Source organism: Centruroides sculpturatus, unplaced genomic scaffold, assembly GCF_000671375.1.
Source record: "Centruroides sculpturatus isolate CEXI.00-Female unplaced genomic scaffold, Cexi_2.0 scaffold90, whole genome shotgun sequence".
Classification (NCBI taxonomy): Eukaryota; Metazoa; Arthropoda; class Arachnida; order Scorpiones; family Buthidae; genus Centruroides; species Centruroides sculpturatus.
Window position 1 is genome coordinate 824,443 of NW_019384353.1, and position 20,723 is coordinate 845,165.

At 29.0% G+C, this 20,723-nt stretch overlaps 2 protein-coding genes and 1 long non-coding RNA gene across 3 annotated transcripts; 2 read left to right on the forward strand and 1 right to left on the reverse strand.

Annotated features, from left to right (window-relative positions):
• LOC111639004 lies at positions 1 to 1,846 on the forward strand. The gene is made up of 4 exons (XM_023384782.1): positions 1 to 52; positions 1,057 to 1,242; positions 1,318 to 1,447; positions 1,532 to 1,846. Exons 1-4 carry the CDS (start codon positions 1 to 3, stop codon positions 1,773 to 1,775), a joined length of 612 nt encoding a protein of 203 aa, XP_023240550.1. The 3' UTR covers positions 1,776 to 1,846.
• Positions 1,847 to 12,932: 11,086 nt separating this feature from the next.
• Positions 12,933 to 13,459, reverse strand: LOC111638720. Its single transcript, XM_023384479.1, has 2 exons — positions 13,395 to 13,459; positions 12,933 to 13,327 (listed from the first exon to the last, which is right to left on the reverse strand). The coding sequence occupies exons 1-2, from the start codon at positions 13,447 to 13,449 to the stop codon at positions 12,990 to 12,992; spliced, it is 393 nt and encodes a 130-aa protein (XP_023240247.1). The 5' UTR covers positions 13,450 to 13,459; the 3' UTR covers positions 12,933 to 12,989.
• A 4,254-nt stretch (positions 13,460 to 17,713) lies between these two features.
• LOC111638732 lies at positions 17,714 to 20,465 on the forward strand. Its single transcript, XR_002758927.1, has 3 exons — positions 17,714 to 17,786; positions 19,506 to 19,581; positions 19,660 to 20,465. It is a non-coding gene; the product is annotated as an uncharacterized LOC111638732 (long non-coding RNA).
• Positions 20,466 to 20,723: the final 258 nt, after the last annotated feature.

The window sequence follows — 20,723 nt, forward strand, 5'->3', positions numbered from 1 at the left end:
ATGTACGTTGTATTTGCTTCTTTTCGTCCTGTGGATCCTTTCTGGATCCATCGTAAGTTCGATCTGTTTCACATATTCTTCTTTTTTTTTTATAATTATTTTTACTCTAAGGGCACTACGGGGCTTTTTATAGCAAGCCCACTATGGGCTTGCTATAAAAAGCCCATAGTGGCAGGCCCATAGTGGCAGGCCCACAATAGAGCGGCCCAATGATAACGAACATGGTCTCCTCGAAAACTTCCTCCGGATCCGAACCCGGATCCTCCAGAGTTGTATGTTCAAGGGCCTGATATATTCGAGATAAACCACCGAAAAATCCTAACCTGTCCGGATTCGATTCCGGTTTCCCAGAGCTGTAGGCTGCCATCTTTACGTCTCAGACCCTTCTATTGTATCTTCTTTGTATTAACGTTTATAATTCTAAACATTCAAGACGGATTACATTATATAAAATTTAAGCTATAAATAATTTAATGTATGTACTTAAATTAAGAAATATATATTTAAATTTATTTTATAAAAATTAAAAGCCATAATTCTCTTTGTTTCTCCAAAGAGCCAACGTGATTCTGGATTAGATGGTAAAGATGCTTATTCTGCAGCTCCTTTAAAGATTACTTGAGGGATGTCTGTTTTTATTGTATTGTTTTATATTTAGGTCTGTTTTGTGTGTTTAATGGTGTGCAAAACAGATTGTGTAATCGTGAAATTTTTTTAACGTCATTATTATTATCAAATATACTCGTATATGCAGTTGTGTCTGATCTAAGTATACTCAACAGCTGGTGAATATCTCTATATTCTCTGTAGATGAGTTAATGAAAGTATTCGTCGAGCTCTAATAAAATGCCACTATTACTCTGTATTCTGTAGACAAACTTCCACATTCAGTGAAAGTTTGTCTACAGAATTAAAATTCTAAATGATTCATCCATTCTTGTTATTGTATATGAATTTACATTTACGTTTTGTGTTTTCGTGTCCTATAAAATAATACTGTATAAGAAATTAATATCNTGCTCGTAAGTCTTATTATATTTATATATTTATACATATATATAAAATATATATTTAATATTATTCTTATATATTTTAGATCTCTAAAAGAAGCCATTGCTTGTGCCACTAATTACACAAATAAATGCGCAACACCATTGTACAGACAATTATTGGCTTATGGTACTGACGAATCTAACGAAAACATAAACAATTTTTGTACCCCTGGAAACGAACTGCGAACCAGTAAGATATATTAATATATTTACTCATTTATTTAACTTTTAAACAGCTTTATATTTATATTTTTACTTTTAAAAGCCTTATTGAAACACGCTTCGTGCCTCCGTGAAGTATGGAGCGATCAACAAGCTTGCGCCAACGATGCTCGAGCTGCTATAGATAAGATTTCTACAGTACCTGCAAAAGATAGAATAACCCTTTCTTGCTGGTAAATAAATTACAATATTTAATACTTAATTTAATTTTTAATTTAATAAATTTTAAAACTTATAATTGATGTTATTTCTTGTAGCTCCTATCGTAGATTCCGTAGTTGTGGTACCGAATTTGTAGAGAAGAAATGCGGAACAGAAGCTAAAGATTATATTATGAAATTTGTCTCGTTTTTTGCTGGAAATTTTCCTGATATTTTATGCCAAAATTTCAGTCCAGAGGATGATAAATGCAAAGCTTTACTTCCTCCAGTCGGTACCCAACCGAAAGCAGACAGCGATTCACCTCTGACTCAATTGATTGACTTGTTTAGCAAAAACTAAGCATAATTAAAGGAATGTTTCTAAACAGAATACAATTAAAATACATCCTATTAAATGTAAAATTTAAAAAAGTATATAGAAAAATAAAGTATTTTGTTATATTTTCGTATTTATGATGCATGAGATTGCAATTTAAATCTGCCCATAAGTAGACGAATGGATAAACACTGGTAATTGTCGGGGGTTCGTCCTTCACTAACGAGCTGATCACATGCAGTTTACCGGATTTTCTTCACATTTTTAGTATATTAATTTCCAGGAAGAAACGATTAATTTATATGAAACTGCTGAAAAAGTATACAGAGAATTCATCATTGTGAAATTTCATATTTTTTCCCCTTACCACTACAGTCGACCCCCCTTTAATAACCCTTGTGTCTTTTGTCAAAAATTTCTGAAATTTTGTAGAGAGGTTTGTGTATATTCCTATATTTAAATAAAATAAATGTATTGGTTTGTATTGAATACGTAGGCTTAAGTATAGCGAGGGCCCAAAATTCAGTTAAACAATATATAAAAAAAATTAGGTAACTTTGGTTAATTGACTTTTAGACTTTCCTGTAAATTACAGTCGACCCCCCTTGTACGAGTCACTTAAATTTTACAAATACGTGAGCCGTTCACAGCCCGGCACACGTATTTGTAAAATCTAAGTGACTGGTACAACATGGAATTCATATAAAACGGAATTATCAACAGTGTTAAGCTTAAAAGTAGATGAACAAATTCGTGCTTCCCCTCGCGCATACATACGTACTAACATCCATATTTATAGAAAAAACCCAAAATTATTTTGCATTTCTTGACATTTTAAGGCTGCCTGAATCCAAAAATACTATATAAATATCTCGGGGTTCCTTTTTTGATCGATCGTCATACGTTTCCTCTGTTGTATATAAAACCCGGTAAAGTAAAAATAAATTATTTTCGCATACTTTTTCCAAAGAAAAATTTAACGTAGAGCATTGATTGCTGATTTAATAAATTCTACTTTCAGGTATAATTTAGTAAAACCTGTGTAAACCGGACTCGTACGGTACCAAATATTTTACCCGGTTTGAAGGTTTGTGTTTTGGACACATTATATTGTTTTTTAATACAGAAAATTGTTGGGTTTTGAAGAATTTTTCCTCTTTAGGCAGGTTTCCGTTTTATTAAGGTTTTACTGTAATAGTATTTAAGTAATAAATTGTTTTGTTCTGGAACACTTAAAACACTATATTACACAGGAAAAAAAAATTATTGTTTAATATTATAGTCACAAGATAGCAGCACTTTCTCCTATGTTTTTTTTTCCTCCAGGAAAAGATAGGTGTCGCCATATGACGCTTAAATTTAAGCGTCATGTGGCGACACCTATNGTTACATTATAATTTGGTCTAACATAGGTGATCCAACAATAAAAATAAAATAAAATATAACTTTGAATTCATAAAACATGATTTGTTGTATATTATTTTTGCTTTAAAAACAAGTATGGTTATAATTGGATTCTTTTTTTTCCATAATTCACAGGTGTTTTTAGTTAATTTTCTTTTGGGATTGTGGTTCTTAAATATTTATACATCATCTGTAAAATGCATTCTGTTTTAGTACTTTACAAATATAACAGTTTTTTCCCCAGTTTCGCTTTTGTGTTTATCAATTGTTTGTTAAATAACAGTCAAACACAATAAAAAGTATTAACATTTTGAAACATTGTTTATATTTGATTTATTCTGTTCAGATTAAGTAACCACTTGATTGATTTGATCAATTAAAAAACAATGACCGAACCAATTAAGTTGTGCCGAAAGATTGAATAACTAGTCTTGATATTAACCTACTTCAATTTGAAGCATTTACTGGGTGTACTTATGAATATTCTGTAGACAGACAGACATATACAACATAATTTGTTTTTTAATTACAAAATAAACTAGATTATTAGCAGACTTTTATAAAAGCTACATATTTTATACTTTATAATAATAATAACTTACAATTCAAATGGCTTTTCACTGAATACAAGTACTCTTGTCATCAGTTGACAAGAGATGAAAGCACTTGGATTTTCACTCGGAGATAAAGTTTGAATTGGATTTGTTCGAGGAGCTTCTTTAACACACCTAATTATTTGCCGTGATTTTGATTAAAATATTTGAAAATTGCACTTAAAATTATAACGGCAGTCGATAGCTTCTCAAACTTGTTTTTAGACTAAGAAAAGCTAAAATATTAAATATCTAAGTGAAAGTTTTTTTTTTTGTCTTCTGTCTCCTCGAAGCACGGCTCGAAATGTTTGAAATACGCCTCTATACTCGATTCAATTCAGCTTGTTTACAGGAAATATTCAGTACACAGCTTATCAAGTTAATACAATGTACCGAGTGACACACTGAAGCATACTAACAATATGAGCAATATGAACATGTCAGAAACCTAACTTACATATAAACATGGATGTACTATACATCCATATAAAACAGAGGGGACATTACCACCAATATTTTTATACCAGCAAGTTGTCCTCCCTTGCAACATATACAAAAATATTTGTTGTGGGTTTAACTTATTTGTTTTTTATTTTATTTTATTTAATACCATGTTACAAAATTTAGGAATAGAAAAGAGTGTAAATAAGGTGTACACAACACGTACACCTTATTTAAAAGATTCTTTCGTAGAATTCCACGACTAGTGACTGTTACCTACTATCCACGACTAGTGTCTTTCCTACTATCCGTATTAAACAGAGACCAAGACTTGTAATCAACTACCTTTGTTTAGCAACGTTTTTCGGATTGAATATAGTGAAATTGTCAATCCTTCTTCAGGCTAAACATTTTAAAAGGTATATATTAAGATATTTAGTAAATAAAGCAACATTTTACAAAGATATTAATATACCTCACGATACACAAATCGAGTAACTGCTGTAAGTAGCTATTCCGCCTCGGAAGACTTTCCTTATCGGGTTTAATATGGAAGTTTTATTTGACTATACAAAATTACTCGCGAAGAGCCGGGGAAAATGCCTTCCAAAAGGTCTTTTAAGAGTAACTGGCCTCTATTTAGGCGTTAGAGACGTGGATAAACGCAGAAAACTCCTCTTGGCCAGCCCATCGGGCGAGGAGCGAATCCACGACCAAACTACCAGTGTTCACGTAACGGTACCGCTTGGCCACTGGTATCACGACATGTTTTCTAAATCTTCTTTAATATGAAAAAATTTTCATAATTTCTATCAACAGTACAGTTAATTTTTCACAATGTGAAACCCATGCCTAGTGGTGATATTTTAATCTTATGGATTCCTGTTATTTCACTATTGGCCCACGTTTATGCAGATGCAAAAAATACAAGAGGAGAGAGAAAAACAGAAGGATTTCGGGCTATTTTCTTCAAGTTAGACAGATTGCTGGCGTGATCCATCGTTTCCATTTTATTGTTGTAGTTGTCCGGAAGCCAGGCTTCTTAACTACAAGGTATGCGCCAATTCAAGAGAAGAGAGAAAAATACGAAAGTACAATAGATTGAAATTTCGAAAACTAGAACAACTTGTGCATTTCATTTCCCTTTTCTGCATAAACTGCATCGCGAGTGCGAATTCTTATCTCAAATGTATTCTTGCGCCTGTTTTTTCATTTGTTGTCATCGCCCCTTCTCCAATGAGGCAGCAGCGGATCCGAAAGAACCCAAAGGGGCTGAGTCCCTATAACCTTGGATCCACCACTACTCCAATATACAGTTCATACAGATCGATGCCAATGCACGTAAACTATTATCTGTTAATAAACATGCTTTTCCGCGGTCGAAGTACTTTGAAATTCAAAAAGAAGATTGTTGAAACTCTTCCTGATAGTTCTGTTTAATCATTGTTTACTTTTATAAAATATGCCATTTTTATGAAAGTTTGATACTCTTTCTATAGAAATATTTCTTCATCTTTAAATGTAAACATTATCTATTATTTAAAATTTTTAATGAAATATACATTATATATATTTCTAGAAATCGAGAACAACGAAGGATTATATCATTCGGTTAACTATAGTAAGATAAATTCAGTGGAAAAGTGTGAAGAAAAGCACTGTGTACAACTATGTAAGTCTTTAAACTACAACGAGGGTATTTGCAAAGATGAAATTTGTTTCTGTCCAACGAATATAAGACAAGACTGCAAACATTCCCACTGCATAGTGTTGTGTAATACATTTATTAATTATCATACAGGTTTTTGTAAAAATGAACTTTGTTACTGTCCAAGAAATTTAGAAAATACTACCGAAAAACATTCAAATTCATCTTCCGCATTTCTACCAAATGCAATTTTAATATGGATACTACTCGGTTCATATCTAATTTTTCCTCTTAAATTATAAATTTAATGTTATTTTTTATGAGAAATAAAATAATACATTTAATGTATATTACAGAAAATCTAATTGTAAAATTAAAGTAAATGAAAATATTTTTAAAATGGAAATTTCTTAAATGTTAATATGAAATTAAGTTTTATATTCATGTATTTGCAGTTAATATTTATGTGTAAATGTACGTTTATGTTAATATGAATGTATTATACACTCTTAATAATAAGCATGAAACTGTATAACAGATATAAAATATTAAATATATATACATTATGAATTTGTGTAATGTGTAATGTAATCAAACACAACATATTTTCAATATCCTGCCTTATATTAAATAGAAATTAATGATTTGTTCCATTTCATGGTGTACGGAACAAACACATGAGCGATATGCCAAGAGGGGTACTTCCAGGAAGACTTTCTATAGGATACCAGCTTCTATTTAGGAGGTAGACACGTGAATATAACCGGAAATCTGCAACCCTTGGTGAAGCACGAACCCGCAACCAACTACCAATGTTAAGTGGTTTTTATCAATTCGGCCTTTGGTAAACCTATTTTTATTAGGAAATATTTTTTATAGTTAAAAATATTTAACGAAATAATGTTTTTTTTCTTGAATTTTTTCTCATTAGCCAATCGTTTTGCAAAATACTGAAGTTTCAACATAAAATTAAATGATTATTGATAAAATATTATAAGTCATTTGAACGATTTTAGTCATAAAGAAGTAATAAACAAATGAAATACTTATAATATTAACTACTTTAAAAAATAAAAAAAATAAAATATTTTTACAATTTATTATATAAAGAATTATATAATTTGTAATTATTTATTATTAATAATATAAAATAATAATGAATAAATTCTTTAAAAAAAATTAATAAATGAAAGAGCTTTTTTTAAAGTGAATGACAAATAAATTCAAATTGAGTTAATTAAATTTTAAATATAATGATGATTATTATGATTAATTTTTAAAATGTCTAAATAAGCATATTTTACGTATTATTTTAGTATTATATTAATGCATAAAATATAAAATTACGTTTAAACAGCAACCGATAAAATTCTATTCTATCATGAAAGAACTAATATATATTTTAACAATTTCAGCCGCTTTTATATTTTTAATAAATTGTGGTAAGTGTCAATTTTATTCTTTTTTAGTAATTATAATATAATTTGTGTCAGTATCGGTTTAGGATTTACATTAATTCTTGGTACACATGTCTACCTGGCAGCGATTCTCAGTAATATTAACAAAATATAACAAAAATAGCAACCTATACGGACGTGTGGTTTAAAAAAAACGACCAGTTATCGAATTTGTTATTGCAGAGAATGTGGCTTTGATTGAAATCCATTAAAATTTGAGAGATGCGTGCGTGTATGGAGATGTTTGCACTGATGTCAACACAGTTAGGAGGTGGGTAAGGGCTTTGAAAGACAAGAATCTTGCTGGAACGAATCTGCATGATCAACAAGCTCAGGATCAATCAAACACGTAGAGGACGATTAATGTCTGCATGTAAAGACAAACAGGTGATTCGCATTGATGAATTGGTTTGCGAGAATCGACGATGCAATAGACGAACATTGCAGAGATTTTGGGCATTTCACAGACTTGGGTCGTTACGAAACACAAGGTGATGTCTTCCTTCGTAGAATTGTGACCGGCGACGAATCCTGGGCGCATCAGGATTATTATCGGATCTTTGAAAAAAAGTTTCTTGTTAAAACATGATCGCTTTCTTATTTTGGATAGGTTAATTCCAAGATTTACCGGCACATTATCAAACAATATACCTGTATTTACACCGGTACGTTTATACTGTAAACAGATAAAATTTATATTGTTTCAATTTGTTTTATATTTATCTTAACCATTTACACATTGTGGAAAAAAATTAACGGATTTCATTTTGAATTTCAATGTGCCAAGAGGCCATGCTTTACATTTTAAATTTCTATCGGATTGTATTTCTTCGGAAGAAACGCAGAAATCAATAAATATTAATTATGAACATTCTGTGAGTATATGAATTAAACAGTTTTAAAATAATTTATCTAGGAATCGGATGGAATCGTAAAAAAACTGGTAAGAAACATCATTCTCTGCCCAAGCCAAAAGGAAATATTCAATTTAATTCATTGTTTAATTGTGAAGAATTCCATTGTTTACAAGCGTGTTATTCTTTTAACTACAATATGGGATATTGTAAAAACAGAAGTTGTTACTGTGTGGAAAATGAAGAAAATGAATGTGGAGATAATCGTTGCTTACAGTTATGTTATACTTATAATTATAGCAGAGGTTATTGTAAAAATCAAACTTGCCATTGTCCAAGACATGTGTCATCAGATTGTGACGAAGCGAAATGCTTAGAGAAATGTCACTCATTAAACTACAATGATGGTTATTGTAGGAACGAACACTGTTATTGTGAAAAAATTGTATGATTTATCGATATGTGTTACAGTATAAGTTTCTTTCAAATAAAATGTTAATACAAATATTGTTTAATTTATATCTTTGGTTATTTTAATTAAATTACAGATAAACTTTGAGAAATTTTGATTATAAACAATCATATAAACTGTTAAAGGATAATTATGTAGAAATATTAGTAGAAATTATATGAAAAATGTTCTGTTTCAAGTGAAATCATATCTTAAATTAATTATGTTTTTATATATAAATAAAAGATAATAATTATTTTGGTTGTCTTTTTTTTTATTCTTCCTACCGTAGATAGAAATTGTATGGGCAGCAATCTCTCTTTTATGGCTAGTTACTGATTCAAAATGTCAATAAAGTAGGCTACCAAGAACTGTATAAAAAAATACAATTTAAATACATTACAAAGTTAAAAACAATAATCTTTTAACAAGTGGGTTTGGTGATTAACTACATATATACTGTATATATAAATGAAGATGTTTGTCTGTTTGTTCTCCATGTACTCCTATGTCGTTTGACTTGTTACTACAACACTCGGCAGTTACGTTAACATGAAAATCGTAGATAACGAAGTGCATGCCATTTCGAAATATTTATTGAATTTCTATATATCAATTAACTTCTGTATATATTCGAGTCTCTGGTTTTACACGGAACGCCATCTCATTGGCAAAAATTAAACAACTAATAAAGTAAATATGCAGTAGATCCCCCATAACACGGGTTCATATAACACGGATTCGTATAACACTGCGAGAAATTGCGATCGTGTTCGTATAACACGGTAAAACGTCAACGACAGGATTAATCTAATCTAGACCAATAGCGGATATTGTACAATTTCGTTGAGTTTAAACAAGCAGCGGACTTACTAAAAACCATTTATTATTTAACGGCCACAAAAATTATATTTATATTAATGATGTCTCCAAAGTTCAGCAATTTTTCGCAGAAAAATAACTTATCAGGAAACACGCGATGAGCCGCTCCGCGACGAAAGCAAGCTTAAGCGATGGCGTCGTCGAACGGTGAACACTCGGTAAGTAGTTCTACAATTTTTTGTTTATAGCATAGTTTATATAGATTATTCCCAAAAAATAATGTTTTGGAAATGTTGAGTCAAATCAGTCTAGAATCGGTTAATTTTATGAAAGAAAACCTTTCAAACAGCCGTAAGCCCCTAAACTGCACATGTGCCGGGCTGTGATTGGCTCATATATTTAAGTGACTCATACAACACGGAATTCATATAACACGGAACGTATCTACCGTATTATAGGGGGGTCCACTGTATTTCATACAAAAAATGGATATAATTTAAAAAACAAAAAAATATGTATATTATATTCGCTTAATTACTAAGACAATACGGTAATATAGCGCGGAGCAGATGCGCTATATCATTACTGTGACGGATAGCACATAACACTCTTCTGCATGGAGTCGAAAGTGTTACATTATGAAATATATATAAATATTTAATTTTCCACATCTAACAACGCGGTTTCGTTTCTGAATGGTACTTTCTTAATTACCACAAGTGTCCTCCAGTTGCCGAGTGGATAAAACTACCTAACACGTGTTAGTCCGTCGTGGTTTCGTGCAACGCCAACGAGCTGGTCAAGTGGTTTACAGTGTTTTCTTCACATGTCTAACACTTAAATAGCAGCCAGTTTCTCATAAAAGTCTTCCTGGGAGGGATCCTCTCGACAGATCGCCCACTTATCGTGTTGCAGTAAATAAATAAATAAATTTTAAAAAATTCCTATGAACTCGCTATTTACGAGAACATACTACTCACGGTGGTTTATAGTCTTATGCATTCGCATAAGAAAATTACACAATACAAAGTTACCAGCGAGCACAAAACATAATTTAAGGTGTTTTCTAGAGTGCATAGTTTAAATATTTTGTCCATTTTTTGCCAAATTTGATTGTTGGCAGATTACCACTTGATATTCGGCTATGATATAAAAATAATTTTAAATTAAGATTAATTAGGTGAATAATCTAAGAGCGAATGGAAATCTCTATGAGAGAATCGATCCCGAAATCTCTAAAATTTTCTTCTTTAAATAAATTTTAAATATAAAAACTTATTAACATTAAAATAATTATAACATAATTTTTAATTGTAATAATCTATATATATAATCGAGACCAGTTGGTAACAATAATCAGCGCAGAGCCCAAACGGTTATGAGTTGAAAATTGAAATTTGGTACACAGTTAGGGTACGGCACGAGAACGCACACTAAGGGATTTTTCGAAATTCCCCCCGAGGAGAGAGGGGCAGGATTAAGGCTTCGACAATTGAAGTGTTAAGTAATAATGTAAGTATCAACAATGGAAGTGTTAAGAATGGAAGTATCAACAATGGAAGTGTTAAGAATGGAACTGTCAACAATGGAAGTGTTAAGTAACAATGGAAGTATCAACAATGGAAGTGTTAAGATAAAGCGACGTGCAAGATTTACAGACGTAGATGCAGTTTATTTTCGTTTTTGCAAGAAATCGAACATTTTTTAACCCATCTAAAAATTCTCTAATTAGTCCGGAAACAGGGGGACCTAATTCTTGCATTCTTTGAAAACGGGTAAGATTGACTATAACATAATAACCTTAATATTCGCTATCGTTACTTTTCGCCCGAGCAACGCCGGGCCTATCTGCTAATTAGAGAATTTTTAGATGGGTCTAAAAATATCTTCGATTTCCTGCAAAAACGAAAAAAACTGCACTTTCTCTTAAAACGACGCTTTCTCTTAACACTTCCATTTTTACATAACACTTCCATTGTTGACACGTCTATTGTTGACACTCCCATTGTTAATTTTCAATTGTAATAATTATTTTATATTTTATTACATTTTAAACATTACTATATAAAAGTCTATCCAGAGCTTTTATGGGGTCTGGGGACAGAGCGAGACTTTTTTTGCCTTTTGTTGGACAATTGAATTAAGTAGAATGTTTCTTTTTTTTTTTAATAAAAAGCAATATTAAGGATTTTAGTTTTCGTTAGTAACAATAACAATAATTTATAGGGATAGGATACATTAATGGCCATGGTGAAAATTCTTCAGCTTTCTCTCTGGATAACATTAGTTATGTAAAAATATTATTTTTCCGATTGTTGTGTATAACATAGGGAAAGTATAAATTAATAATTTTAAACTTTTATTAGTATTATTCTTAATTAATAAGTATTTAAAATATTCTATAATAGATTTTAAAAAATTATAACAAATTTTATGTTGTTGTTTTCTTAATGTTTTGCTTTAATTTCATAAATTAACGACACACGTTTTGGTTTTAATAAAAATTCTTTCCTATACAATTAAAATAATTTTTATAATTTATATAAATATTCGAACTTGATATTAATTACTTAAATTATTTTGTAAGACACGAAAATACAAAACATAAATTTTACTGAATAATAGCAATTGAGGAATTAGTTGGAATTTTAACTCTAGAGACGAAGTTCGACATTCAGGAGGAATTTTTGAATCTTCAACCCGAAGACACAAACAATGTTCTCGTATAAGTCTAGCAGTTGTAAAATCGTGTTTTGTGCATCCCCTTCCACAGTGTTAATAGAATCATTGCAGAAAATCAAACAAGGACTCATTTCGAGCAATATGGTTCCATGGTAAAAGTCATCAGCTAAATGAAAACTGTCTTGAAGTAACATTCGCTTATTAACGAAATCTTTTCTAAAGGTCGACTACATGGATCCATCTATGTATATATGTAGATCTGAGGATTTAAGAAGAAAAACTGAAGGATCTAAGGATCAAGGATCTTCAGTAAAGATTTTCTGCTCCTTTGATAGTGTCGGCGGTAGTTCAAAGACTTCCGTAACCTTTATACACATGGTTTGCTCGTGTACAGGTTAAGTGAACGCAGTTACTGCGTGATAATTTCGAACTCTCAGAGGATAAATTTATTCCCTCTTGTTCTAGAGTTTATTCCCTGTGTTTATCCTCTCTTGTGCTGATAACATAAATTAAATTGGTGATCTTCATTTTCACGTTTTTTTTTTACATTTTATTTAACGTCATTAAAAATTGAACTTTTATGAGAACAAGCTATTCGATGAAACTACACAATATCGAATATTTTAGTAGTAGAAAAAAAAAAAGATTTATATTAAACATAAAAAATTTCTGGAAAATGTATTTAATTTATTAATAAAAATTTGTACAACTGTAATTTGTAATTATGAATATTTATTGTTTGAAATCTATAACACTTTAGAAATCATTTTTTAAATATAAAAAATCATCCAAAAAAATGAAATAAATGCGATAAAAATAAGCTTCTTAGTAAAAATATATCAAAGATTTAATAAAATGTATTAATAATTTTGGTCTATTTGTTCGATTAATAAACAACAATTCGAATAATTTGCAGAAAATAATATGAACAGATAAAAGCATATAACAACTTTATCGGTAAGAATTTTCCGTTCGAATTTAATAAATTTCCTGTAGGACATCCTTGAGGAATTGTTTTAACCCGTGGACAATAAACATATCTACTTATACAGAGACTTTCCTGAAATCCATAACATTTGCAAATATAATCAGGATTATGATGTAGACAACTGTAATAATTTCTCTTAAAGTATACTCTGAATTTGTTGAAATCTTTATCAAATTTAGGTGGAAATCCATATTCATTATCGGTCCTCGGGCAATAATTCGGAAGATCTGAAACATCTATAAATATTCATTAAAATAAATATTTTTAAAATTTAAAAATGTTTCCTAATATTTACAGTATTACCTTCTTTTGCAAAGGCGCCGATACATATCATAGATGTAATCAATGCAACCAACATCCTCTATAATAAAATAATATACAGGTATTTTACTGCAGTATTTCCAATAAAATAATTCAATATTTACTCAAATATGTTTTAAAAATATTAAATCGTAATAATACTGACATTTCATATTATGTCGTGATTTTTATGCGGATATTTTATGAAATAATTTGAAATAAATTTTCATCTATTCGAGTTTAATAATTCTATAATATATAGAATAGAATATATAGATCGTTACGATGCTTATTGTGCAACTCCATTGAAGATTACTTGATGTCTGTTTGTTTTTTATGTATTATTTTACATAAGGGTTGTTTAGCATTGAGAAACATTTTTAAAGATTGGAAAACATGGAAGATGCGAAGTGCCGTATCAGGACTAAGGTCGGTGTTGCAGTACTTTCCATTCGAAATAATGCAACATCTGCCTGATAGCCCCAATAAGTCACCTTACAATTTCCATGATTTTGATCCTTTTAAAAAGGTTTCTCAATAATCACAGATTCCAGTCTCATTGCAAAGTCCAAACAGTTGTACAGCTGTAACTGAATGGTTCATATAGCAGCTTTCCTCTTTCTACTTTAAGGATATACACGCTGTTATAATTGCATTAAACCCGTTGGGATACATAATTTCCTGTGCAGCTAATGCAACTTATGCTGTGTATAAATGTCATTATGCTGTGTATACTGTAATTCTGCTATTGTGACCATTGACCTCATGTTTTACACGGTTCAATCAGTGTTTCATTTGAATAACCGTTATATCTAGTTAAGTTTTGTATATTTAATACTATGTTGTTTTCGTATGCCAGTATTAACAGTTTGTATAATTGTGATGTTTCTCATTCATTATCACCAAAAGACATGCTCTAAATATACTCAAAATATAATACTTATTTGAAAATTAATTTATTACATAATGAGAAATTATATTGTTTTACTAATAGGTAATTTATTACAAATATACAGTGCTCCAGCCTTACCAGCACTTTGTATAAGAATTTTTGGTATGCCNGATGATAATTAAAAATAAAAAGAAAAACAATGATTAATTTATATTTTAGATATTATTATAAATTTAATAGGATATATTAGCAATACTCTTAATTAATGATAAATTAATAGTTCTTAAACTGCACTTAAAGCATATAAAATTTTAATTACAGTATCTTTAAATTATTCAAAATTTTCTATTTTTGCTATCATTTATTAAAATAATTGCATAGTTTTGAAGTTTCAGTATGACAACTTTAAATCCATTATTATTCAATTTAAATAACTTTTAAAAAAATCATAAATATTCAAAATAGTTATTAATTGCCATTAATATTTTGTAAGAAACAAAATATAGGACTTAGATTTATAAATAAAACATTTTAGTAAATTTGGAATTTTTTATTTTGGAGACATTCAGGAGAATTTTCGAATCTTCAAGCCTATCAATGGCCATTATTCAGTGGGACCATTATTCAGTGGGATAAAACCACTGAATAATGGTCGTGGGTTCGCGCCTTTCCAACGGGATGGCCACTTGAAGTTTTCCTGGTTTTCTTCACGTTAATAATAACTAAATAGTGGCATTTTCCATAAAAGACCTCCCGGGAAGAATTCCCTCTTGGCAGATCAACCATGTGTTGCTATTGCAGTAAACGAATAGAACCAAACTAACCAAATCTTCAAAATGAAGACATAAACAATATTCTCTTATACATCTCTTCCACTGTTTTCAATGAAACCATTGCATGAAATTAGATAAGGATACATTTAATTTCTATCCAAATCGAGTAGAAACCATATCAACCATTCTGGGGCATTCATTTAAACCTGTATTGGTCTAATAACAATTAAAATAATTATCAAGTGGTATTCGACGAAAGATTTGTTTACAGTTATCTTACATCTGTTAAGAAATTTTAAAAGAAAGGACTAAAAATTTAGTGATTTATAATGTCAAAAAACTAAAAGAAATAATGAAAATTTAAAAGATTATTGAAATTTCAATGGAAGAATACCAGAAATTGTATTATACATCATTTTCTATATATTTGGAATTTTTCTATAAAGGAAGAAAAAATGACGAAGAAATTACTCCGTATAAAATTAGAATTTTTATTATAATTTTGAATAATTTAAAAATTATTAAAATATTATATGTTTTAAGTACAGTTTAAGAAATGTTTAATTATTTTTAAATTAACAATAATGCTAATAAAATTTTGATAATAATTTAAAAATATAAATGATTATTAATTTTTTAATATTTTTAATTATCATCAAAATTTTTCCATCGCTGTCAGAGTAATAAATATTTAATAAATCGTCTTAAATTTGGTATAATGTATATCTAATTTCGGTGGAAATTCATATTTATATCGGTTCTCGGGCAATATTATGAAAAGTCTGCTGATTAACAAATTTTAAATATTATAGTCAATTTATTTTATAAAAATTAAAAGCCATAATTCTCTTTGTTTCTCCAAAGAGCCAACGTGATTCTGGATTAGATGGTAAAGATGCTTATTCTGCAGCTCCTTTAAAGATTACTTGAGGGATGTCTGTTTTTATTGTATTGTTTTATATTTAGGTCTGTTTTGTGTGTTTAATGGTGTGCAAAACAGATTGTGTAATCGTGAAATTTTTTTAACGTCATTATTATTATCAAATATACTCGTATATGCAGTTGTGTCTGATCTAAGTATACTCAACAGCTGGTGAATATCTCTATATTCTCTGTAGATGAGTTAATGAAAGTATTCGTCGAGCTCTAATAAAATGCCACTATTACTCTGTATTCTGTAGACAAACTTCCACATTCAGTGAAAGTTTGTCTACAGAATTAAAATTCTAAATGATTCATCCATTCTTGTTATTGTATATGAATTTACATTTACGTTTTGTGTTTTCGTGTCCTATAAAATAATACTGTATAAGAAATTAATANATTAGCCAAATATTGCAGAAAATTTTATGTGAGATATATTAAATATAATAATAGATGATGTAACATATAGTTATTAAAGTAACAGTAGAAAACAGATTATTACTTTTTACATGAAACATTTTTGAAATGAGCTGTCCATCTGTATTCTTTTTATGTATAATAAATTTATAAATAAACATCTTAGAAATTATTAACTGTTAATTTGAAAATATTTTTGATTTTGATTTTTCTTAAAACCGTATTTTCTGTATTATGTGTTTGTTATAATTTAATTATTTTAATAATTACATTTACTTAAAGGGATAAATTCACATCTTTGTAGTATTTGTATTTATCTTCACATTTTGTAATACTATGTCAATTCACATCTTATAATGCTCTTCACTAACACATCGCAATAATTTCTTTTCTGACTAACCTGGCAGTGGTGATGGACTAATCAATAAATTGAAAATTGGTATCAATTCATTACAAATCTTTCAGGAGGTGGAGCATGGACTGCAAAGATTGCTGATTTCAGCCAATATTTAACAATTGAATTGCCAGATAAATACAACATTACTGCCATTGCTACTCAGGGAAGACCTTATACATCAGAATATATAGAAGAATATAAAATTTATTACGGACATAGTGAAAGTGATTATTCAGAATATAAAGATAAAGAAGGAAGTACAAGGGTAGGAATTTCATGTTGCATTGCTACTTCAGCAGATCAAAATAAATTTTACATATCATTATTTTTCTGTTATTGAAAATACATAATTAGCAATGAACAAATTTAAAATTATTAATTTATTGTATTTGTTTTTATATATGATCAATTTCCTAAAACCCTACCATAGTGCTGGATTTCGTAAGGAAAAGGAAGGAAGATATTAAAACTAGATTGGATGAATGCAATAAGGCAATGCAACGCATGAGCAATCTGCGAGACAGTGATTCCTTGATTCTACAAAAAACTGGTTTTTATTTAGAAGCTAACTAGGTGAAGAAAATCCGGAAATTTTTACTTAGCCAGCACATTGGCAAAGCCACGTGGAGTTTTCCGTGTGTCTTACACCTAATGCATAAACCCGCGACCAACTATGTGCCATTATTTATTCATTAGGCCACTGGTAAATTGTCTATCTAAGAAAAAAAATCTACGTTTGTTTTTCAAACTGATGATTTAATGTCACTAAAAAAAAACACTGATTACGCATCAGTTTTTCTTTTAAATATTTGTAACATAATAATCATAATAATAATATTTTAAAATTCTGTGCAGTGTCACGCTTAAATAAAATTTTAAGTCGAAAGTTTACGATTGGATATAATTGAGATTTCAACACAATACATTTCAAGAATATTGCTTATTTATATCTCTGAAAACAACTATTTTTATTCTACTTATCACAGTTTAAGGTAAGTAACAATGTTTTCCATACTTTTTTCTAATACAGTATTTTAACTTCAAATTAATTAGTGTAATGTTATTGTTTGGTAGGAGCTATGAAAATCTTTATAGATTTTCGTATTGAAATGTATAAAAATATGAGATTTTATTCGTGCACGAGTATTATTGACACTTCTAACTTCCTTTCTTAAAGACAGGATACGAGAATTTGAAAATTGATTCTTATAACAATCCTTAACTAGTAATAAAATATAAGGATGGACTAGTGTTCAATATGTAAGGGTCATTGAAACTTGGATAGGGCAACTTTTCAACAAAGCTTTTCTCAGATGAGTGACACGATTGTCTTCCCATTCTATCTTTAACTAATTTTGAAGTGCACCAGACAAATTTGGGTGCTCAATTGGTGATGAACTGTGGAGTGAATTTTTAAAAGATGCTATAAACGTCTGCAGTTAATACACTGGAACAGATCAGTTTGTGGCTGTCGAGTGGCCTTGATGACAGTACAGAGACGTTTTTACGTGTAACGTAACAACTTAACTAACTTTTCTCATCGTAATGATCGGAGCTTACAATTTCAAACTGTTAAAATTATTGAAAGATATTGAAATTAAATTATTATTCTTGATAATTATAATAATTTGCAGCTCATCTGTGTGAAATGCGTAAATAAACCAGACGAGCCCACAGCGTAGTAAAAATGAATTGTTGAAAAATTTTATGTAAAAACTGATGGAGAAAAATTAAAATGTGTAATAAAGGTGTTTAAAATGTAATATAAAAATGTGTAAAAATGTTTTTACACATTTTTACAAAATATGTCAGCATAAAATGAAAGCGGGCCTACAGCGGAACAGTATACCTGCATTAATTTTCTATGCAGATAAACACTGAAACAAAGTTCACCAGAACTGAAATTACACATATTTTCAATACAGTTTCGGATAAAATTAGAAGCATTGAAGATTAAATAAAGTATAATTATAAAGTAGAATTAATAGGGACGAACGGATGGGGGAGGTAGCTTAGCCGAACCCTCGACGAGTATGGAAGAAACATTCTTCTAATGCTTTTACAGCAGAAGAAGTGAAAATAAAAAACTGAAAAGTAAATTGTTATTATTTGAATGAATACTAAAAAATTTTAATTGAAAAAAAATTTAAATATAAACTCAATTATCTCAATTATTTTCTACATCGATTTATATTTTCTCTTAAAATATAATTTAAAACATTCATATATTTTTTTTAATTTACAAGAAAGATTTTTATAATTTTTTGTCATTTGACAATTAATTCCTTATAAGGAACTGATATCAAATTACTCGATATATTATCTAGTATAATTTTTAATATGTTAAAAGCTATAAAAAATTGAAGTAAGTAAATTTTACAAATTTTTTAAAATATATTTTAATTAATAATTAAATGGATTTTTTATTTTATTTAAAATTTTCAGTATAAATCTACAAATTACATATAGGCCTACTATATAACCTTTTATAAAATCAAATACTTATATTAACATTATTAAAATATTGTTACATAACCTGTGATGTCGAGAAAAATAAAAATTTCCTCCTGATATCCCTATAAATTAATGTTATTTTTACTCACGAAAACTAAAATATTTAATATTGCTTTTTATTTTTAAAAAATGTATTTAATTCATTTTTCAAAAACGGCAAAAAACTTAAATTATGGTTTTATTTTACATTTTCCTAGATAAAATATTAGGTTATCCAAAGATCCAGATACATCAAAATGAAGACTTTATTCCTTGTATGTCTACTGCTTTCAGGTAACGTAAAGTATTTAATAATTAATATAAGTAAAAATTATGTACATGAAAAAATTAATAAAAATCATTTTTATTTAGTTATGTTTTTAGTCCAGACTAAAAATGGAACACCACTAAAATTACTTTTGAATGATTTTGAAGACTGCGATGCAGAATGTAAAAAATTAGGAGCAAAAGCAGGAGTTTCCAACGGAAGATGCAAGTGTTTTGACCTTCCACGCAATGTCAAAACAATAGATGAAATTTCTGATATCGATTAATTAATTAGATTACTGTAATATAATTTAAAACTGTAATAACAAATGTTAAAAAAATAAAATTAAAAGACACATTTTTATGGTGTTTTTTTAATTACTGTGATTCGCCTCTAGTTGGATATGTGTACCAAGAATCAAGGTTAATCCTAAACCGGATTTCACATAATTTGTTTCGTCATTAAAATACTTATGACCACGTAAGCGTTACTTTTCAAAACACTCAAGTAACTTACGGAATTTTGAGAAAAATACAAAACATCCGGTTATTCAGCAATGTTTTGGTTCCGTCAGGAAACAAAAACTTCGAAATTCTTAGTTCTATTTTGAAGGAAAACGTGGACAATTAATTCAAACAATTTATCAAATTCAAATAATGCCCATCCTCTCGCAGTTATGGATAATTGTTCATCTTTTCTCTAAATTGACTTTAATTAAGAATTGTTATTTTATTAGAATTAATAGTAGAAAAAGTATTACAATTGCTAAAAAGAACAACATTAACACTTAACACAATTTACTAATAATACGAAACTGGCTGAAATTGTTAAAATGTATTAGTTCTTTAGTATAGTATATTAATACATATGGCATTTTATCGTTTGTTGTTTAAACGTAATTTTATATTTTATGCGTAATATAATACAAAAATAATACGTAAAATATCCTGGTTTAAAGGTTTAAAAATATAATCGTAATATTTATCATCATATTTAAAAGTTAATTCACTCAACCTTGAATATTTGTAGTTCACTTTAAAAATATGCTCTCTCATTTCTTATGTTTTTTTTGTAGAATTTATTTATTATTATTTTATATTAACAATAATAAAGGATTATAAATTATTTAATTCTGTATACGAGTATAATAAAATGTAAAGTTATTTAA

Excerpts from the sequence above, each read along its gene's own strand:
- LOC111639004 (XM_023384782.1), top strand. The coding sequence starts at position 1 with ATGTACGTTGTATTTGCTTCTTTTCGTCCTGTGGATCCTTTCTGGATC. Across the intron at positions 53-1,056 it reads GGATCCTTTCTGGATCCATC|ATATAAAATATATATTTAAT; the intron begins GTAAGTTCGATC and ends ATTTATACATAT. Across the intron at positions 1,243-1,317 it reads TGGAAACGAACTGCGAACCA|CCTTATTGAAACACGCTTCG; the intron begins GTAAGATATATT and ends TACTTTTAAAAG.
- LOC111638720 (XM_023384479.1), bottom strand. The coding sequence starts at position 13,449 with ATGTTGGTTGCATTGATTACATCTATGATATGTATCGGCGCCTTTGCA. Across the intron at positions 13,328-13,394 it reads CGGCGCCTTTGCAAAAGAAG|ATGTTTCAGATCTTCCGAAT; the intron begins GTAATACTGTAA and ends GAATATTTATAG.